The following is a 24510-nucleotide window of genomic DNA, read 5'->3' as shown; positions in this document are numbered from 1 at the left end:
GGAAGAGGAAGCTTTAAAAGGAACATTTTATAATTAAGGTGGTATTCATAAGGCAATGGAAAAATATATGCATGTGTGTGTACTTTATTATTGTAGTTATGTTTTTGGTTGTTTATTGCTATCAAAATCAAAACTATAACAAATGCTGTTAAAAGAACTTGACACTTCATAATAGTTGCTTTCTTTTTCCATCACAAGATATCCTTGAGACCTTGATAACGACTCATGCAAGTCAAAGTCTTGGATATAAATAAATTATGAATTTTGTCGATTTTCTTTATTCGTTATAACAAGAATTGAAAACCAAATTGTTAGATTCACAGAAAAGTTCATGAAAAAACCTAACCATTTTGGAGTGTTCATTTCTTTCACAAACATTCATTAATCAAAATGAATTTTATTTTTTACCAATATGTGTGTGTGTGTGTGTGTGTGTGTGTGTGTGTGTGTGTGTGTGTGTGTGTGTGTGCATATGAATGCAGGTGTTCAAAAAAGTTTTTGCTGATTTTTATTCATTTTCTTTCTATTGTTTCATTATTTTTTTAGTTCTTCATTCATTTTTTTTTTGTTTTTTTTTTCAAATAGAAATTTTCATTATTTGTTGATTTGTGATGCTGTAAACATGACAGACAGTAAATTGGTAATTTGTACCTGCGCATTGCATATGCTACAACTGACTACAAATATCTCAAAAGATTTAGATCACATTTAAAAAAGATACAGTAAAATTTGTTACAAATTGAAAAAAAAAAGTGATGAAATTGGTTTTAAAAATCTTGTTCCAAAATTAGATACTTGAAGATTCTCCACGATCTAAAAGCTAATTTCTCCAAATGATGACGGCTTGAAGAATGTCATCAATTGCAATAGCAATTTAACGTGACAAAAATTCCTAAATTTCATGTAAGCCATGGAACCAAGATTAGATTTACATCAGCTGAGAAAAAGATGACAATTTTTGCAACTGGGTTTCTCAGGAGTTGACACAGGATAAGAAACTACAGAGATTTTCCATATCATCTTCTTAGTCTGCTAAAAATAATCCGTTCTTTTTGTTTATAGAACGATGACGTGATGAAAACTCAACTTTGAAGCAATGGCATATTTAAAATGCACAATTATTCTCAATGAAACTTTCACTTTGTGTTAAACTTGTCAAGGTATAATTTATTATGAGTTCTTAAACATGGGAGGCAGAATAGATGCAAACCTATATGGTTTGCAACTGAAACATGTTCAAAAAGAATAACTGGTATTGATAAACAGGAATTCATTGCTTTAAGTCAATACATGATATCAAAAAAAGGTCGAGGCAATATATACATATATGTATGTATATATTGTTTGTGGGAGAGAAACCTAATAGTGCTCAATTAAAAAATCTCATAAATAAGAGCATAATATTTATGTATATATATATTACAGAAGATCAGAAAAACATTGGTACTGTCAGTTTCAAATCCAAGCAAAGGGAACCAATATCTGGTCATCTTTATTAGACTCTTCAGCCTCTGTTTATATCTGTCTCCCTATAAATGTTGCCATTTCCGGGGAGACATATAGAAACAGATTGAAAAGGGTAACCAACTGTTTAGATTTGAAACCGACGGTACTAATGTTTTTTTCCAATCTTCTGTAACATACAAAATAAGATCTGATCCACCATATTTGCCATATCTCTCACCAACAGATTATCATTTGATCCTTCGTTAAAGTACTTATTTGAAAAACATGTTCAAAGCTAAAACTGACTGAAAACAAGCATGTTTACATGCTTGAAATCAAAAGATTTTTTTACTAAATTATCAAAGCATTTGGAGAAAGTAACAGAGGGAGAAGGTGCATAACTTGATGAAGAAATGTTCATTAAAATAAAAATTAGCAAAAAATTCTTTCCTTGGAAGATTTATGTTAGGTTATTGGCCTGTTGGATCACAGTGATGGAAAAGTAGACAATGAGAAGAAATTGTTTGAATCCCAGTATGTAAACAATGTGCTCATTTAAAACTGATGCAAAAAATAGCTTTCACGAAATGTGACAAATGAAACCTATTGAACACAGAACAATTAGCAAAAAAAGAAAATGATAATTCAATGATAACTTATAATACCTTATAATGATAACTTATAATACCATATAATAACTTATAATACCTTATAATAACTTATAATACCTTATAATAACTAATGATAACTCGAGAAAAACGACTGAAAGTAGTTTAAAAGGTAAATGTTTAATATTATTAAAAAGACAGCGAGTAAATATTCATCTTGTTAGCAGTTTTTTCAATGATCCACATGGTTTGTATGATTCAATTATTAGGGAGGATGAACTGAATATGACATGCTCAAAATATAAAATGTTTTTTAATGAATAAAAACAACCCAAAACGAAGCAGTTATTTTTGCAATGAAAACGAAAATGTTTTTAAAACTAAATGAGTTAAAAAAAAAAATAATAAAACAAACCATGTAAAATGAAACAAAAAAAATTAAAAGATGAAACAAAAAAAAGTGAAAATGCAAACAAAAGATAAAAAAAATTAAAGATGAAAAAAAAAAATCAAAATGCTTTGTTATTGAAAGAAATAATTCATGTTTAACTGTATATTAAAAATGAAACAAAATCAACACAAAATAAAAACAAACCAAAATGAAACCAGTTATGTTTGAAACATTCAAAAAATGAACAAAAATAAAACAAAAATATTCAGGAAAAAAATTGTTTTCAGTTGTTTGCAAATATTTGAATGAAAAGAGAAGAGAGAAAGGCACAAGATAACTAGAATTTGTTCATGATATAATGACTAAAAAAAAAAAAAAATTCCTATTTGAGCATTTTTTTAAAATAAATATTTTAATGTTTTCTTTTTAATCTCTTTGAAAAACTCAATCATTCATCAAGAAAAACAATGAAATCTGATTACATTACAAACTTTCAAAATATAAAATAGGCTCTCCATGAACTTATTGAACACAAAAATTAATTTTGTTCTCAAACACATTTTTTTCTATTAATGTAATATGTTTTTAGACATATTGCCTAATTATGTTCTGATAACACGAGTGTACAGAACTTTAGGAAAAGATTACAAAACTTCAGAAATAATGATTAAATTATTTAAAAGACATTTTCTAGATTTATCTGATGAAATATTTAAGAGTGTTTGATCTGTATATTCTTATACTATTTTATGAGATTGTATATATTTGTATACTTTTTTCTTGACATTAAAATGGGATTATTGTTTTAAGAGATTCTCAAAGTTGAATACATTTCAGTTATGATTACCTTATAACATTTTCCTATTAAATTAAAAATAAAATTAAGGAATATTCAAAAACAATAAAATTTTGTATATGTTGATTGGTCACCTTTTTTCAGATTATTTAATGTGAAATCCATTGAGTTGGGGAAAGGATTTTATGCTTCAAATTTTTATTACTCTAAAATATTTATTCAGATTGTAAATGCATTTTAAGGGAAATTGGAAGTAATGACTCCTACACACCCAAAATTGGGGATTTACAATTAGATGTCCTTTAAGATTATACTCAGGAATGATGAATAAATAAAAAATTTAAAAAAAAAAGAAGAAAATGATGTGAATTTAATCCATTTCTACATTTTTTTTTCATTGCAACATTTTCTCTCAATATAAACACTTCCATAATTGTCTCAAATGTATATGTTTATTTTGTTTCCCTTTTCGTCATCATTATTTTCAAAGTTATAGTTATATATATTAATTTTTCTTACATAATTTTGAACATATATATTGAAAAATGAACATTTTAGCATTTTATAATATCTGCAATTCTAATCCACTTGACAATACATTAAACGATAATCCTTTCTCTACATGCATTTTTAAAAATATGTATAAAACTTTCTAATGGAAGGGAAATAACTCTTAATAGTCTCAAGTTAGACTGACACTCGGGTGCTTATTTTAGTATCAGTTTCATAACTATGCGACAACTTTTCTACATGTTAATAAAAAAAAAATTCTTCCAAAATGTCTACTTTTGATGATAATTCAACTAATTTATTTGCTGAAAAAATTAAAATAAAACAAACTGTTTCCAATCGTAGCATAAAGTTTCATTACGCGTCTAAAAATAAAGGCATTATAAATGGAATAGAATTTATATGTACTGGGGATGTAGACAAAGCTTGTGTCAAGAGAATTCTATATTGTTATCAGGAGGCAGTTTTTTTTTTCTTTTCTTGTTGTTATCGAGTAATCTATGTTGTGTCCAAGGGTGGAAGAAGGTGGTATGAGAAAATAAAGAAAGGATATAACGATCACAGAACAATATCACAAAGGGATAAATTAGAACACCAAAATACAACAGATTATTTCAGGGTTAGTTAACAGCATCCAGATCTCATAAAATTATCTACATCTATTTAAAATAACGAGCATACATTTTTCTTTTTCATTTTTTTTTTTTTAATATCTTTGCTATTTTCTGGGGACATTTTACCTGGGACACTATATGACCACATGAGCTCTGTTGGGTCTGAGGAAAGAAAAAATAACATTACATTTTTTTTTTGTTTGCAAATAATTGCTTCAAAAGAAAAATTAAATTCCTCTATAGCAATTTTCCTTTGTTGAAAAGATAAACATAAAAAGGCACTGAAAATTATTAGAATGACCAATTCATAACTACAATAACAGCTTTTATTAACAAACAGTTAAAAAAAGATTTTTTTGATCCATGATATCACAATTCCCACTGTGCATACTTTACTACAACAAACTGATTATAAAAATATCAAATGCACAAACATATTTTGTTTTAGTTTCGTGGCATAATGTAAGCTATTTTCATTCTTAAGTTATTTTTAATTCAAACATGAACAATTCATTGAAGATTCTGTTCTGCTGTCATTTTATCAAACCTGGAGGCATTTGTGGGCTTGGATGTTTCTCTTAGACATAACAGAACTTTAACTTGCTTTGCTGATTAGCATTTACAGAAACAAAACTGCTATCAAACTAAAATTTTCTACTATAAGCCCAATCAGTATGAGAGACTGACAGAACCCTGATGATTGTCAAGGCATCAACATAGTTCTAAAAATGCCTCTCTTCACCAAATCTCCTTTACTCTGTAAAGTAAAAAATTCTTTTATAAAATGTTTCAGTCAACTGTTTTATAACATTAATATTCTTTTGTTTTTTGTGTTTTTTTTTTGGGGGGGGGGGTATTTAATGTTGAAAACAGAATTGGAAAGGACTCATAACCGGGGAAGGATGTTGATACTTTTCGCAATGGTATTATAGTAAAAGTAAATGCAATAGATCAGACTCAATTTAAACTCGGCTAAACTGATTACATAATCTGCATCGATATCCATTTCACCATTCTTCCCCCTCTCCCAAATCTATGTAAAATTTGTTATATAAGATGAACAAACTTTCTTATGCTGTAAAATAAAATTTTAAAATATAAAATTTTTATATATATATATATATCAAAAAATAAAAATAAGATTGAAGTTTCATCTTTGAAACATCATAAAATTTGAATATTAGAAGTTAGAAACCAAATGAACGATTTTGTTTCTTTAAAAAATATTTATTTTTAAATTTGCATTTTCAGTATAAAAAAATGTCCTATTCATAAATAGACATTCTTTTTTTTTTTTATTGTACTTTTCACTGAAGGCAAAACTTCTTTGGTTATAGAAGTGCATCCAATGTTTTTGATTGGAATGTAATGTTGGTCTGACACGCTACAGTTGTTGAAAAATAGGATTGTAGTCTCTTCTATGAAACATTGTGAATATTGGCCTCCCAAACCAACATTACATTCCCACCAGACTTTTATAGCTGAAAAAAATTTGCCTTTAGTGAGAAGTACAATGAAGGAAAAAATGTGTTCATGAAGGAATATGGCGTTTTTACGTAAAAAATTGAAATTTAAAATATTAAAAAAAAAAAAAAAAAAAAAATGTTCATTTGTCTTCTAAATCTTGGCGTTTAAAACATTTTAAATTTATAAAAAAAAATTATTTTACATTTAAAGAGAAAAAAATTCTCTGGAAATGTTTGAAAAAAAACAAAAAAAAACAAAAAAACAAAACCCATTTTAAATGAAAAGAATGGTGCAAGAAGCAAAAAAAAAAAAAAAACATTGTTGAAGCATTGTTTGAAAGAGGTAAGCAAGAAAATGCTGTATTTTCTAGGAAATGGCAAAGGTTAGCGATGATGTTATGAATGAAGGCAACCATTTATTATTGATGTTAAAGTAAAAATATTAAAAAGTACCTCCTGAAAGAAATATCAACTTTTCATAGTAAAAACAAAACATGTAAATAAGTAATAAACATTTTGATGACTAAAGACTTTACACATCATTTAAGCATGAAATACAAATATACACTCAATATAAACCATACTCAAACACAAAATAAAATTGTGTAAAGGGAGTTCCATATGGACATATACAAAAGTATTATCCAAACAGGGACAAGACAAAAGTTTTTACAATGTTTAATGGCAATAATAAATGTGTATTAAAATATAAAGAGAGTGCATAACTTAATCCGAACAATTGAGATATTTTTCACTTATCTTTTAAAATTTATTAACTCTTTCAGAATATTATATTTTGACATTTTTAATTGTTGAAATGGTGTACTAATGCCATTCATTTATTACAATTGTTTTAAATTTAATGGATTTTTTGTCACATACTAAAATAATTAAAATCAAAGTAAAGTTTTATGGCATATCAAACTGGTTTGAATCAGCTAACGCCAGAACATAATATCTATTATACAAGTCACTATTTTATTTATAGTTGGAGGGAATTTGTGAATTTCAAACTTTTCCAATAGTATTAGTGCATAAATTAACAAAATTGATTTGATAAAGTTTAAATCATGCATAATGGATTCCATAATCTGTAAGAATATCCATTATGCCAATAACACAACCTATTAAGCATATCAAAATATATAGGCCAGATGTTATTTGAAATCAAAATACTATTCTTTTTAAGATTCATAAAAAAATGTTTAAAAGTTACTTTGTGTAAATTCTATGAGAATATTTCGACCTCTATATGGATAGTGTCGATGGCAGAGATTAATAAAATTTCCTCCATACTCTAAGCTTTTCCAGGGGGTTTAAATGCATTATCATGATACCTCTCTTTAATGCAATTGGGAAGGTGTTGCATAGAAGTAGTAGCTCTCTAATCATCTCATCTGGACATCTACCAGAAATGTCAAATATTTGCAAGATTCATATTAATGAATACATTATTTCATATTTCTTTTTTACAGTAAAGTTATTTTAAGTTGCTTACAATGTGATAACAATTGCATAACAAAAAAATGCTATCAGTTAATAAACAATAAGAAAATGTGGGTCAAGATCTGAGAATTTTAGAAACAAAATATCAATGTAAGCAGTTAGATTTCCAATGTGTATACGACATGCAGTGCTGTTATAAGTTTAGATCATATATGATAAGAAAACTAATCATTGATAGAAGTTATGGTTGACTTGATAATAGATATAAAAAAAGTTTTGTCCGCTCGATTTTTCTCTGCTTTGTTCATCTAAACAAAGATTCAGAATTCAATAATCATGATTTGCAAAAGTGAAAATGGTGTGAAAAGAATCTCCCTTTAATTTGACGACATAATATGATAATGTTGAGTTAGGATGAGGTAAGCCTGGACAAGACTGACAAGGTCAGACACATATGAAGCATGAAAGCAAGATTAATGAACAATTCATTGAAAAAATAAAAAAATAAACAGAATCTGTTGTTAAAAAAAACAACTTTTCGTAATTCTTGTAGATCAGCCAATTATTTTTTTCTAACCACCCCACTTCCAAATAACATATCTGCTGTGTCACTTGGCACTTGCTTCTGACAACAATAATCATCATCGCATGATGCCTTTTAAGCAAGAGGGTATTCTAATATGCAAATCATGCATCCGCATATAACCCTTACGCCAATCTTAGTTTTGGTAAATGTCTTCCACACACAGAGTGGGTAAGTGCAAACATTATCATTTCAGTAACAGATAGACACTAATCAACACTTTAATTAACCTCAAATATTAACTATCAAATTTTAACAAGAAAAAATATGATTGTTTTTATAAAGATACATAAAGTCCATATTCAAACTGAAAAGTCACACATAAGATTAATGAAAGTTTTAAATTCTGTTTTGTGCTTGTAAATTGGTTTTTTAAATGAGGATTGATAATTTGGATTACTATTTTCATTTTATATTCACAAAGTTTTGGATGCTGAAAACACCAAACATCTTCAGGTAGATCTTTTTCCAACTTGGTAATCATTTTGAAAGAGAACATTGTGAATAAAATAATAAAAATGAAAATATTAGTATGGATCACCCAAAGTTGTTTTTGTATTGACGAGTCAACAATAAAATCAATTGAACATAAGAAAAATAGGAAAATAATGCAAGTTAACTTATGATTTTGAACTTTGTTCCTAACGGGACTGATGAATATAAACAGATGTATTTTCTAAATCCAGGATGACTAGATAGATGAAACCTGAATATCCCTAGCAGAGGAAATAATGACTGCAATTTAAATAAAATAATTCATTATATATATATATATATATATATATATATATATATATATATATATATATATTCTGTTATGGCTGATTAAATAGATTAACGGACACAGAAGTTAAAACTTTGGAATATAAAATATATATATATATATATATATAAAAATAAATAAAGCAATTTCAGAAAAATTTTCCGAGTAAACTTTATTTTTATTTTACCATCGACTTTATTTGAAAAATCTAGATTAAAACTGACAACAGATTCTGTTTTTCATTAAAAAAAAAATATTTTGTGGCTTGACTGAAGAGGACCGAGAATGGCATTAAAAGTTAAAATTCATGATCAGCACATTACAATTAATTAGATGAGAAAAAAAAAATTGAAACAGTATCTTATATCTCCAACAAAAATCATTTTGAAGTGGGGGAAGGGGGCTAAAAATGTGGGTGTGTACAACATAACACTGTACAATCAAATCTTTCAATACTTAATAAATGTTTACCAAATTCTTGATATCTAGAGGAATTTTGATATTAACGATTATCATAATTTAAATAGAAACATACAAATAACTAAAAATAACATTTTTTTTTAATGATGTGAATTGCAAAGTTCGTTTTCATTAAAAGTTTCTAGTAATTTAATAATTTCCAATAAAAACAAAAAACATCTCTGAAGTCATGTTCTTTAGGTAGATACTGTTCCTAATAGCGAGTTCAATTTTAATGCATATACATTATATATAATTTGTAATAATTTACTTGTAGCTTCTCAGGGAAATGTGCATTTTCAGTGATTTTTTTTTTTTTTTTTTTTTTTTACTATTTCAATTACAAGAATATTACAATCTCATTTCATTCTAGAGCAAGGAAAACAAATATTCAAAGAGTGATGTCCCTTGCCTAATTTTTCTTTTTATGATTCACAAAATAACTGTAATTTTGTAATTTTGCCTTTTACTAGATTTGAACTTTAGTCTTTTTTTTTTTTTTCATACTAATAATGTTTTATGGCTCTTGAAGACAACATGCCCGGCTTTATTTCAAATAATATCAAGAATCAACTTAATCTAGTCTTTAATTCTTGAGCCCCCCCCCCTTTTCTCAGGACAAAATAATATTATTTGGAGAAATTTTCTAAAATCCAGATGTTTGAAGCACAAGTAAAAATGAGCTGGGAGATTTTTTTCTTATTCGGTTTGAGAAAAGAATTTAGAAAAATGTCAAAATATTTGAAGCTGCCAATTGAAATATCTACACAAGGGCATATCACACCTGCAGTAAAGAAACTGAATGTCAGGTGTAAATTGCATATGGACACAAATATTCTTTTTTTGTTTCCATGTTAGGAAAAAAAAGAGAAGCTAATTTATCACAAGCATATCATAGCAAATAATATGAAATATTACATATTTAACACTTAAAAAAATAAACAAAAAACATTCATAGCATATTATAATAGTTTATCGCAGATGGGAAATTAAACATATCGTGAACCATAGAGGGTAAAGAAAGAGAAAGAAATTTTAATAGTTGAAAACCATTTGACTAAATCCTAAAACTTGATATTTGTTTTAAAATATATTTATTAACAGAAACATGAAAAAACTATGAATGTGTGGTGAAATATTGTTTTAAATTATAAACTTTTTTTTATAAATTTTTATTTATTTTTGGCAAAGTATTTAGATATTTAAAAATATATTTACAGAAACATGAAAAACACAATGAACATAAAAAGCGCATATATATTTGAAAAAAAGAAAGTAAAAATTGATTAAAAGTTTACAAGTAATCTTATTAGAATTCAAAACAATATTTCATGATTCTATAAATAAATATATTTTCAAAATATCTACATAAATGAAACAAACACTTAAAAAAAGAAAGAAAAAAAAAGCTTTTTTTTAAGCTGGAACACAATGTGACATTCATTGCTTTTTTTTTCTGTAAATATATTTTTTTAATTATCTAAACAGTTTACCAAAATAGAAAACGCATTAACTTAAATAAACAGTAATGAGTAATAAAAGAAAAGTGGACATATTGTTTCCATTTTGTGCTTCCATACCTCAATTGAGAAATACGGGAACTTTCTAACATGCTTAAAAGTTAAGCTACCATGTTATGCTCAATTACCAAAAAACTCAAACCAAAGGGAGATAACTCAAAAATAATTCAAACTTGCAAGATGTGGTGTAATGCCTATAAATTCCCATTAATTAAAAATGATTTTCTTTATAAAAATAAAACTACTTGATTAATTTTGTGATTTTTGGAATATGATATTTTCATTGTATCATTATACAGATTAAAACAAAATTTTTTAATATATGGGGAATTCTGGACAAGAACTTAAATTTTTTTTTAAGCTATCCGTTTATTGCGCCTAAGATTAAATCTTATACTTTGTTCATCGTTTTGTTACACCAAAAGCTTGGAATATAATTTTGGTTGCTAATCGTGCAGATTGAATACAATATCTTCAGAATATCCATCCTTGTTTTCATTTGGTGGAGGATATACGCGCAGGAATGAATACAAAAATACATTTCTAGCATATCAGAAACTGGTTGTGAGTAAAGTATTGAAAGATCTAACCAAATACATTTAAAAGAAAAAAAACAAAACAAAACAAAAATCAACACAGATGAAAGGTGTTGGTCCAGCCCCCGAGGAATAACCAGCTCAGTGGCAGGTGAGTGTGCTATCCACCCCAACACCCAAGCAACAACATTCTGCATACTTTGTGAACTGAAATAACTAAAAAAATTTAAGAAAAAAAAAAAAAAAAAACGTGGATGGGGGTGGGACAGGTGAGTGATGTTTGAGTCTAGCAAAGGAGACACATTGCCTGATCATGATGATGACGACGATAAATAACAGACCTTCAGCAGTCGGGCCGCAAGAAGCTGCAAAAATAAATACTTTTTCACATAATCGGCATCACATATTAAACAGTGGTTATAAAAAGACAAAACAGAATTGCTTAAAATAATTTTGAATAGTTAAATACTGAAATACAAATTTCTGTTAAGGAATAAATGTCACTTTTTCTGGAAGGTAATTATGGTTTGTATATGATATGATTAATAAGAAAATAATTTGAAGAATTTGGATAAAATGCACAGACACTACTACTACTATGCTCATCTATAAAGTGCAGTTGTTTGTATTTTGTATGTTCAGCTAAAACTAAAAACTACAAAACGAATACCCACAAAATTGAAATTTTCTTGATCAGAATTGCCCCAGATGAATAATATCTAAAATTTAGAAAAAACTGTCCCAATATTGACCTAAACTGGGGCAGATTTTGTCAAGGAGGGAGGGAGGGTATCCGTTTTCCAGTCAGATCATATATATACTCAAAGAAAGTAATTGATTTTTAATCAAAGAATTAATTCCCTTATGCTGAGTTATTCCTTGAAGAATCGAGAAAAGTGCATGTGTATGTCTAGAGAGAGTAAGGAGGAATGAAGGATTGAGTGATAGAAGTTTTGATAAAAATACATCACACTTTTGCCCCGGGCAGCATCAGATAGCCCTGCTAGTCTATGTATATAATAAAACAGGTATGTATATGCCTGCCTCTTTACACATCCATTAGTAATGATTAATTGGCAAAACCAATGGTATATTTGGAATCAGCAGGTTCCAGCAAATATCTTAGTCTTATTTTAAATTTGTTTCTATGATAGTAAAGCATAAAAACAGATAAACAGCATATCAACCTTTACAATCATTGAATGCTAGCAAATTTTCTGAAACATTTTTTGTAAACAAAATATTAGAAGGAAACTAGTGATACTATTTAACCCATAAATGACTGGAATCAGGAGAAATTCTGGATGTCATCATGAAAATCTGCCGACAGCGATGATTAAAAGAAACGATTCAAGAGAATCTGATAAGAATTCTAGGCCAGAGAGCTGTTGAAACAGTATTTGTTACATCAAATATTTAGAAATTCAAAAACTATTTCATTTCAATAAACTTGGCTTGTGTATGAGCGTTCCAATGTAAATTTCTAAAGAAACATTTGTTTATAGATGTTAATTGAAAGTAAAGAATAAATGATAGCTTTTAACAACTACCATTCATCATCTATGACATCATTGATTTTCAGGGAAACATATTTCTTTCTTAATACCAATGAAGTGTGCACGGTGACAAGCAAGCAAAGTTGACAGTTTTAGTCATATATATAAGTTCACCATATTTAATACCGATTAATCTGCTCGTCTAAACAAAATATTCTTACAAAACAGACACTATGATTACTTTTCTGATGATCGTTTATAAATGCCATCTTTTTAGATTCAATCCATGCGAATAAGAAAAAGATGAAAAATTTGATTAACATTCCAGAATGTTCTTGGATGAAAAAAAAAGACACATTTCAGTGCAAGTATAGATAAAAATCGCAACACAAATAAATGAACTCATTGCCATTTATTCAGTGCACGCAGTATAAGAATCTAAGAATATTTTAACTGATGGGTAGGATTTCAATCTCAGTTCCAAGTATTTCTTGCCTGGCCATTCTGAAGTGCTATGATATAACAGCCAGTTTGTGGAGGACTACACATGCTTCCAAATAAAATGGATTGAGCACTCTAGTAAAGAAGATTACTGGTTGCCTTCAATGATAATGCAGAGCTCTTTGGACAATAAAAAATTAGCACTCGAGGCAGCTGATAATGGGTAGATAAACATTAGCTTAATTTAATCCTGCCTTAACTGAATTTTCTTGGAATCATTTTACTAATAATTCTTTCATATTCACATAACTTTCCAGTTTGTAATTCTTATAATAATTTAAAAAAAAAAAAAAAAAGGAAATTATTCACTGATGGAAACGAGAATGTTGTTCATTTAATGAAAATCAGGTTATCAGAATTGATGTTTCTTTCAAAAAAAAAAAAAAAAAAAAAAAAAAAAAAACTGAAAAGCGAACACAAATATCTGAGAGCATGTTTATTTCGAAGGTATTTCAAGAGAGCATGTAAAGAGAGATGCTCACCTTTAATCGCTTCAGCACACTGTACAATTTCAGCAACAGCAGTGGCTACTTTTCGAGACACAACAACCAAATTCTGTTTTATTTCAGGCGAAGGTTTTTGAAGAGCCTAAAAAGGAATAAATTTAAGTAAAAGGAGATGTGACAATATTTCTTATAGATATAAAGTTTTTATAAGAAAAAAAAATCCCAAAAAACATTGAGATTTTGATAATAAAATTATACTCTCATACAAAATATTGCAAAACAATATTTACATATGTTGGAAAGTTTTCTATCTTCTATCATCACACAATTTTGAGCGTTGTACTATTTGTCTTCAGGTGCCTTTCTTCAGTCAGTAATTGTCCACGAATTTGAAAATTACTGGACAGTTATAAACTATAATAAACTGCACCTAAAGAACACCAGCGAGTATAAGAGTCCAAATGTTGTGAAATGAAAATGGACCGAAACATGTTAATAATACTTCATCTTAAAAATATTGACAAATATAATTCAAATCTTATAAATTTAAGCCATAAAATTATTTGTCAGCCATTAAGGTTTGTTCTCATTTAAAACAGAAAAAAAAAATGAAAAATCCATGTAATTACTCATTGATATTTAAAAAAAAAAAAAGGCTGTGAATAAAGATAAAGTTGTGTGAACATATAATTGTGCTGATTTTTGGTAAAGGCATTCATCTCTTCTATCTATCTATCTATCTTCTTCTATATAAATAAAATGAAGTCATTTTCTTCTTCTATCTTCTTCTATATAAATAAAATGAAGTCATTTTTCCTCTCTGAATTTGACTTTAATAGGATTAAAACTCAAGACATTTCATGCAAATGTAATATGCACAAACTGCAGCACATTATATGAGGTATGTTATAGGCCTATTACCTCTACACTTGCTAGATAATCGTACATTCCTATATTTTTTTCTGGTGAGAGTTCACTGCCAAAACCTGTAAGAATCAATGGAAGTTGTAAAATCTTTTCTCTCTATTTAATTCCTCCTTTGCCTGCTCCCCATTTACACCGCCGCTTCATCTTTCACGAGGAACCAAAAGCGAACGCACAAAGATTTCGGGTTTTACATTTACATACAAAAACTGAAATGCTTCCTATTGCAGAAAACGCACCACGCCTAATTATACATTACTTATTTACACTTTATTTCGAAACATTATTACACTAGGCAAAAAAAAACGGTTCTTTCCTTTTTGGAGTGATTCCTTTTCTTTTTTTTTTCTTTTTTTAAAACATATATCGTTTCCTTTACATTTAGTTTCATTTCGTTCAATGCTTTCTTTTTCTGTTCCCATTTCTCCGATTACAGAGTTTATTATTTTTCCCGTTATCGCAGTACAAAATGTAAAATGTCAACTTTTCACGTAAAACGATTACGAACATATCAATCTCGATTACTAACAGATCAATTTATGAGTGGTTTAAAATATTTATCAACTCGGATCGAGAAATATTACATTTAAAAATGTAAACAATGCATTTCTATATGCATCTCGAAAAACCTCAGTGTCGTTTTACTTCGTTTCATATGCTTTCATTCTGTTTCTTTCATGTTTCCATTTTTCCGATTTCATTGCGATTGTTAACATCGTTACGCTATAAGTCCTAGCAAAATGAACTTTATTACCGATGCTATTTTTAGCACAAACAAGGTGTTTTCTTTTCTGTAATATTTACTACATTACCTTAGGACTTTACTAATTATCTTTGAATTATACTTAAACTTAGATTTATCTCTAACTGGATTTTTACATTGGATTTAGTGAACTTCTACATTAAACTGTATTGGTAAGCTCACCGTAAATTGCGTAGACAAATTATAATTTTAAAACAAAAATTTCGTTATGCAAGCAACATCAGATTTTTATAAAATACTTTTTTCTTTCTTTTTCTTACTAATAATTTTTTGGATACGTTTTTTTTTTATTAAAGCAAATTGGAAAGGTCAACAACAAATACATTTAACTGAGTTTTTTTTTTCATTTATTTAATTCTTTGTTTTAACTGCAATCGTTCTCCAATTAATACTTTTTTTTATTTCATGTTTTGGCCATAACTTTTTCCGCAACGGAAATCGACTTTTCCTTCCTTTTTCAATTTGGTACATTATTACAGGACGTCAAACTCATCATTCACATTACACATGTCAACTTCATTAGGTTTTCGGGTACGCTGACAAGATTAGGGGTGTCTATTCCGAAACCCGTTCTTAACATGAGGAGGTTTGTGGTGTCTATTCCGAGACCCATTTCATTGGAAAAATGACATGACATATTCATCATAGTTTAAACTGGGCGTCATTTGACAACCAAATAAAAGAATAAAAGCAACATTGGATTTTTAGAAAATAGGGTTTTTTTTTTCGAACAAATAAATATTTGGAAACGTTAATTTGAATTAAAGCAACTTTGAAAGGTCAACAACAAATTAATTTAAATGATTATTGTTTTCTGTTTTTAACGGGGAAGTGGGTTGTTTTTTTTTTTATTTATTTATATTTTGTTTTAACGGCAATCGTTCTACAGTTTAAATTTAACCAGGATTTACATGGAAGGTGCGTCAAATAAAATGGAGTCTCCAATTTCGGCAATAAAGTGTAGAAGCACCATTATTCTTTGCATTGTATTCGTTGGGGGGGAGGCACAATTTAAAAAAAAAACTTTCCTCTACTTTCACCTAACTATTTACAGTGTTCATATAAAGTATTCATCTTTTCTTTTTATAATAAAAATTCCGTTTGCAAAAAGAAACGTTTACTGCCAATTTTCTTTAAAAAAAAAAAAAAAAAAAAAAAAAAAAAGCAGTTCCCCTAACAATTTATGGTAAAAAAGGAATCCTTTTTGGAGGAAAAAAAAAATTGCAGAAAATATTAAAAGTAAATAAACAATAAAAAATGCTATTTTTCTTGAGGAATGTGCTCCATTTTAACAAACCGAGCCACAGCTACGCGTGGCCAGGTACAGCTAGTAATATATCAAAGCAATTTTGTTTCATTAATACAATACAATCAAGTAAATAAAAGTGACATATTTTCAGTTAATCATTTGGTAAATTCTGCAATTGCATAAAGAACATGTTGCTTGAAACAAAGGTTTAAAAAATATTTCTTGTAAACAGAAAAAAATTTGATCTTTTTTTTTTTAACATGTTATAGCATGTTTTGTACTGAAAAGAATGGTTTTCACTATTTCTAAACCTTTACTGATGCAAAAGACTAGGAAATAATTAAGGAAAAAGAAATGTTATTGTTGATTACCAAAGATAAGGTATGCATAGAATCTAAATTCAAGAACAAAATAAAACAAGAAAAAATAGAAGACTTACATAATTAACATGTTCAAGCACTTCTTTATATGCAACAGCACACTGATGGCCAGCAAGGTGTGTTTTTTGACGGATGTCTGCAGTTTCTCCAGTAGTGGCAGCAGCCTGAAAAATCAATACCATTCATTATTATTCGCAACTGATAACAATTTTTATGAATTTTCATTCAATTCATTTGTTCATAAAGATTAGAAAACAACATTAAATAATGCAATGAATCTTTTGGAGAAAAAAATATTTTAATACTAGTACTATTATATAGAAATTTTATATTATATATAATTATTTTATACATCTATTTTCAGTAAATATTTCACGAATGCTTGATACGTGAATAGAATTAATATATAGTAAGTTTTGAAAATTTATATGGCAATTTAGCCACACAGAATTTTTCACATTTCATCCTTCTGAGGATCTTTCAGACTATTGCATGGAATTGATGTTACCGCATGTTTTTATATAATCATGTGATGCTGAGTTTGCAAGTGAGCCAATCAGATTCTTTGTTATTCATACACTCATTTATTGCAATCAAAAATAGTGTTTCATGGTAAACAACTGATGATCTCTTTAAGAATATTGGTACTATTGTTTTAAGTAAAACTATTCAGTGATACAGGAGATTAATTGATTTACTGACAAAATGAAGGACAATTACATTTTTTTTTTTTTTTTATATAGTTTTAAAAGTTTTAAAAAACTTCCAAGACTATATATAATAAATATATATTTATATATATGATTACATTGTGGTTCTGTTTGTTATATATTATGTTAAATGTTTGGAACATAAGTGACAATTTCAACAAAATTATCCAATGCTCAGCCTGTTAGGGTTACTAAGTTTGAAAGCTAACTTTTAGTTTGGGAGTTAATCTTGAGTCCATAGGAGAGACTCATTCTCATTGGACAAATTAAGTCACCTGGTGATGAAATTTTGCAAGTAAGCATTTACACATATTTTTTTTAGATGCTCATGAATTGTTCTTGACATAATTTTGCAATATGTCAGACAGATAGAGAAATATTTTGGTAGAATGAAAAATGATAACATTTAAAATGAAATACACAACAAAAATAAAAGTAGAATTACATCCAAACAAGGCTGGGTCAAGACAGCTAGTATATATGTATTTAAATATTTTGTTGGAATTCTTTATTTCAACAATGCAAAATACATTAATGTAACTTTATAATAATAAAATATGGTAAATTGGTACATAAATGCAATCACGTTTCAGTATAAATCTTATTGGATCATTAAAACACAAAGGATATGCGAAAAAGTATAAAAACCTTATGATCAAAGTCATTAAGTTGATATAAAATCTAAGATCAAAATATAATAGCATTTATATAGCCATTAACTATATAAATTAGATGTGTATGTGAGTGTATATATATATATATATATATTTTCAGAATGAATTCATGAATCTCGTTATTTGGTGTAAATTTATTGGAAGCTGCAAAATCTATTTAAAAAGAAATTAATCTTATGGATTTTGTTCATCGAAGATATTTGCTTCACAAGTTAAAAAGAATCAGAAGTTTTACCTTGCAGACAGCTAGAAGATCAAAGATAGCTTTACGTCCTATGTTGGCTGCAACAATGACATCATCTTGATTCCCAGAATTGCCGGCAGCAACAGCTTTAGTGGTTGCTGTGGTAATAGGCTTTGTGTATTGGATCAGATCTTCAACAGTGGCCTTTTTGTCGGGAGGATTGGGTGAATCATACACCTAAAAGGTCAAAAAAGCAAAAAGTCAGTGTACATGAATCAAAGTAAATGGGTTAACTAATCTGAATTTAAAATTAAGAATGAAAGGTTGATTTATAATTAATGTCTTTAATTTTGAAAACACTTTTTTATCCTGTAAGTATTTTGGTTAGCATATTTTACACCATAACAACCCTTTTAGTGTTATTTAATGGCAGATCTCGTCATTTTGATAAAAGTTCTTAACTTCAGATATTTATTTATGATGATTAACTATTTATTCAAATTAAAAATTGATGTCTATACTACCAGATACTATTTTATGTTATAAACACGAATGGACCCTGATAAACCTACTATTGCAGGTCAGTCATGTCAACTAAAATGTATTCCATATTGCCCAAGTTTCTCAAATTGGAGTCTCACCATAAGATGTAATTTCATATCGTATGAAAAATACATTTTGGTCACATGAGTGTGCGACACGCACAAAAATTGTACTGGGAAATTTCTGATTTCAATATGTGTACATTTTCATAGAAATTGTGCACATATATTATTATCATGACTACTGAGTTAATTAACAAATAGGTTTCGGTCTATTTGTTTTCAGTTATGGAACAAAGTTTTGTAATATTAAATTGGAATGGCTTTTCAATCTTTATGACATATTCAAACAATATCTTGCATCAAATTTATTGTAAAGTTGATTTGAGATTTTAGTAAACATTCACACTTTAATAATAGCAACAAATGCTAAATGATACATCAATTTGTAACATGAAAGTTTTTTTCAATATAGTAACCATACGATATCAGCACTTTTTGAGTAAAATATACTTTAAGTATGAAGTTTTCTTTAATGATATCCTTCCATAGATAAAAAATAAAAGGAGTAAAATATATTTCTGAATGGCTATTTTCACCAAAAACAGAATGTGCACCGATTTTTGGGAAAATTAAGGATGCTTAATTTTTTTTCCTCTGAGCATTTTTTGGGCTAGTTGCATGAACAAACTGACTCTAGTGCTGTTTAAACAAAAGGAATTTGTGTTACTAAATTTTTACTGCAGTGAAACTTTCATGTTTGAACAGGGTTTTTGTCAAATTATTTTAAAGTATTTGTTTGAAAAGTTGTCAGATTAAAATGAATTTTTGGGAACATATTTAAATTTTTTATTTATATTTTTGATAAAAAAGAAGTTTCACTTTTCTAATGTTTGTCTTTGTAGGAATTTAAAGTCCTTGTATCACTAAAAAAAAAAACTTAACACAAGTATATGAATACAAAATCGTGACATTAAGCCATTGTTATGCTATGCAAAGACAATTGGTTCTACAGAACATCTAATGGAAAACGATATGAAACCCTCCTAAGTCTTTACTAAGGAGAAAGCAATGAAAGGATACCTAAATTATAAATAATTAAAAAATTAGCAAATGGTGTTCTTCACCCTAATTTCTTGTCCGACAGCTTCAATTGTTGATTCCAAAGCCCTTGTCCCTCGCTGTGTCTTATCTTCGACAGCTTTCACAGTTTTCAAAAGAGATGTGACATTTGTGACCATTGTCTGCAAAAGAAGAGAAAGGTTGACAATGATACACAAAAAAAAAAACTCTTTTTCATGGATACAAAATTTATATTAATAAAAAATGATCTTCAGCAAAGAAAACATAAGTAACAATGAAATCCTAGGTAAAATGGAATATATTAAAAGTAAATATTTTTTCAACATTTGTTATTTTAGGAATATAGTTAATATAAAAAAAAATAGTTGTTTTAAATAAAGCGAAATAAATATTGCAGATAAATCATATCAAATAAATGTTGGCATGGATGCTAGTTATTGTTTTTATGTTTTCTCTGTATCTGTGCATTATCTGCCACCACTTTTTATTTAATTGTAAGGGAATCCAAATTTATCATTTTGATCATTATGTAGTAGGAGTGAGCAGACAGATGAAGCAAACTTTGATGAGGTTAGCGGAAATGTGAAGAGGTGACAAAGAGAGATTAAGATTTGTACATATAATTGATCCATGCCAAATATTCTCATGGCTGCATTGAAGGATTCTATAATTTCCCACTTCTGTGATCATGTGATTCATTTTTGCTTCAGTGTTGCAATGTAGATATCACAGATAAGTAGAAATAGGAGAGAAAAGTTAGAAAAAAAATTCAAGTCAAAATTTGCTTGAATCATATGCAAAAGTGTGCAACTCTGACATTTTGGTGCCATATCTATGAACAAGTCACAAAATAGATGGAAGGTAATGAAAAAAAACGGCAGAGAAAAGGCTATCAAAAGTCTATGAATGAAAGAATATCCAATTCTATGAGTAACAAACTGGAAAATCCAGATATTGTTTTCATTCACGCTTTTCCCAAACTATAAAATTCACAAATACAAATCTTTGCATACATCATTTCAGAAACTAAAAGAATATTTGTCCAATAGTCATAAAACACCATTGTATTGAACTTTATCTGTCAAACATGATGTTCATTGATCTGTTTATAGTTGAGAGGAGGATATTGCTAATTTGTTTTCATTTTTAGATGTTGTTCTCTATATTTTGGATGCTGTAACCTACATCTTGCCGAACATGCCAATCTAGATAGCATTTCAAACATGGGAATAAATTGTTCTTACTTTGTTGACCATGATTGGGGCAGAAGTATTCATTTTTTTTACTAGCACCTGTAGTGAACATTTAACTTTTAATCTAAAGACGAGTGTCACTTAGAACTGATTGTACTCAGCACCTTTATCCATTACACCACATGGACATTTCTAACTAGTCATAACTGAGAAAAAATCTAATCCCATGGATTAAATAAAGAGTTCAGTTCTAAATGCTTCAGCGACTTCAACTAGATTCAGTCAGAAAGTCTACATAATAAAAGTACAACATGTTAATGTTCTTGTATTTCTGCTATCTACAATTGGATTGGTTTTCATTATATAAAGACATTCTTGGTTGTCATCTTGTACTTATGGTTAGTGTTGCTGTTAATGATTGGCAAGGTTTTATTATGATCGTTATCCAGTAAATTTCCAGAGAATAATCAATATACAATTTAAAAAGTGGTGACATAACCTACAAGTAACTGTTTTTTATTATTCTTTTATACAATCCAATACTTTTGTAGATTTAAAATAACAAATAAAAAAATAATGAAAAGTAAATGAAACGAGTTTCTTTAAAAAAGAAAACACCAGCAAAGAAACTCAATAATAAACGTAGATACAAAGTGAAAATAAATCTTGGGGGAATTGTACAATATATTAATTGTAAGAAAGAATGGACCCCCCACCCCACCCCGCTCCATCATTTGTAGGAAGTCAGTGTTCACATATATATTAGTAAAATTTATAACATTGGGCCACATCGACCCAGCCTTCAGTTCTTTGCCATAGAGAAGATTTCTATTCATGATACTAAAAGAAAAGAGAACCTAAATAAAGAGGATTTTGACAGGGGGGGGGGTTACATGATGAAGAAACAATTCTGATGCCAAAGAAAATGACCCAAAAGATACAATTGGGAATGAAAAAAAAAAAACTTTAATGATGAGAATGAAACGATGAGAAAGAAAGTGAAAAATTAGTGAATTTTTGGTTTTAGTAGAAACAATCATGGTTTAGTTTTGATGTAAATCATCAGATACTAAATGCTTTAGAACTACTTTGGTTTCCATTCGTTTTGATTCAGATTCTAAACACTCATAAAAAAAAAAAAAAAACACACACAAACCGATACAAAACAAGTTTTTAACCGAACAGAATAATGCAGAACAATATTAGTTAAAACGACACCGGAATAAGTTTTTTCATTCACACAAAAACAAGAGAAAACAAGACAGAAATAAAATGGAACTTCAGCTTAAAATAAATAAAAATCAGCAAAAAATATAATAAAAACATAGCTGGAAATAAATAATCAATCCGATTGCAAAAAATGATAAAAAAATGGTAGTGTGGCATCAAATATAATTTATTGATACCTGCCACTCAAGCTAACATAAAATTGATATAAAAGTTCAGTATTTTCAAATGCCCCACCCCAAGTTCTTATATCTGAATAACTTTCAAAATTTAATAAACACATTTCAAATGGAAAAAAACTCGTCCTTCTATATTGATCTGAGCTCTTATGCCTCAGCCAATCAGAATACTCCACATATAACTGAGCTCTTTATAACCAAGTAAGTAACTTCCATCTTTAAGGATTGTATTTTTAAGATTTTTTATCTTTTTCCATAACTCTGCCCTTTTTAGCCAAATCCATTGTTGGATTTTCAAAGTCAGACCCATATAGAATTTGACAAATCAAACTTTGCTTTCAACTAGCAAATTTTCGTTCATGATTATTTTGACATGTTAGTTGCAATATAATAACATAGGTACAATTTTTTTTTTTTTTTTTTTAAATTACTTGACTCGGATAACTGCTAATATGAAACACTTAAATAATTGCCTAACAATAGAAATTAGTAAGTTAAATAACCCATTTTAAATTGAAGAATTTGATAGGAGTTGTCTACCTTAAAAACTGCAAACAAATTAAAAAATTAACTAAAATGACTTCACTGTCGTTACAGGTAAATATATATGAATACCTTGATAAGAATAATTCATATTTGCTCAAACCAATACATCCTTACTATTTCTGATACAAATTTGAATAAAACAAAATTTGTGCATTCTTCAATTGCTACAACATTCTTTCAAATTTATCTTTTAATGTTTTACCTTTCAGTGTACTGTATCCCGAAGAAGGTCTAATTACCAAAAACATATGCTATATGAACTAGCAAGGTTTAACAAAATATTTTCTTTTTAGTAATATGCATTATAATTAAGACTTTAAAAAGCTTTAATGACAAAAGGAAACAAACTTATTTGACAGCTGATGTAAAAATCATATATATATATATATATATATATATATATATATATATATATATATATATAAATTCAAAATGAAACTTTTGTTTGATAAATTCTGTTTTCCTTAATAATTTGAACATCTAGCTATGAAAAAATGAGAAAAGTATTTCAGCTAACTACTTGTTCTAAAGAGAAATAAAAATCGCATGCATTCAGCTTTATTAAACCTTTGTTTAGCAGTTGAAAATAGGTCCCCCAAAAATTATATTTAAATGACCCAGAAAATAACCCTGCACCTTATAAAAGGGTAAGGATCAACTTTGAGATATTGACTTGTAAAGTTCTAATGTAACCACAGCTAAAATAACAAAGTACTATGATTAAAAAAAAAAAAAAAATGCACAAACTTTATACGTATTAACCTTCTGACAACGTTACTGTCCATATCAGGTGTTCATATTTCAAAGCAGGAATCTTGCGTTGATAAAAAAAACAGTTTAGGTAGAACTTGGAAAATATTAAGGTTTTTAAAAGTAAATTATTTGGATTTAATAAAAATCTGAATGCTTGTGACATCCTTAAAATGAACTGATAGTCGGTGGAGGGCTATAAATGTCAGGTGCAAAAATTAAGAGGTCTTATAAGTTACTACCATCAAATTAAGTTGAATAGTTATTAAAAATTATTTCATTAAAAATAATTGAAGGGAACAAACATAGCTATGTTACACAAGCATTAAGCAAATGAAAAGTTAAAGTTGAGGATATCGTAAAGAAAGTTGTTTCTTTTTAATTTCCCTATTATCCTGGTTTCTAATAAAAGGGTTCAAGCAAATTATAAAAGTGAGCAAAAGCAATAATCTTCGGTTTAGTTTGAGCTGCTTCAGAATTGATCACATTATCTTTTCACATTTATTGTCAATTACCAAATTTAGA

At 28.1% G+C, this 24510-nt stretch overlaps 1 protein-coding gene across 17 annotated transcripts in view; it reads right to left on the bottom strand.

The window, feature by feature from the left end:
- LOC145289209 (talin-1-like) overlaps positions 1–24510 on the bottom strand; it is a 617531-nt gene that overhangs the window by 20480 nt on the left and 572541 nt on the right. For 13 of the 17 annotated variants that reach the window (XM_080136391.1, XM_080136396.1, XM_080136401.1 and 10 more), the window contains 5 exons: positions 20135–20251; positions 18517–18702; positions 16957–17061; positions 13618–13723; positions 4492–4527 (listed from right to left, as the gene is read on the bottom strand). In XM_080136391.1, the coding sequence (XP_079992517.1) occupies positions 4492–4527; positions 13618–13723; positions 16957–17061; positions 18517–18702; positions 20135–20251 (550 nt within the window). The remainder of the gene's footprint in view (positions 1–4491; positions 4528–13617; positions 13724–16956; positions 17062–18516; positions 18703–20134; positions 20252–24510) is intronic. The other 4 variants (XM_080136403.1, XM_080136404.1, XM_080136405.1 and 1 more) reach the window with 1 other exon arrangement.

This window comes from Euprymna scolopes, chromosome 2 (genome assembly GCF_053919585.1).
Source record: "Euprymna scolopes isolate OS-2025 chromosome 2, ASM5391958v1, whole genome shotgun sequence".
Taxonomy (NCBI): domain Eukaryota; kingdom Metazoa; phylum Mollusca; class Cephalopoda; order Sepiida; family Sepiolidae; genus Euprymna; species Euprymna scolopes.
Note: the sequence above shows the minus strand (reverse complement) of the source record. Positions and strands in the feature narration are given on the sequence as shown.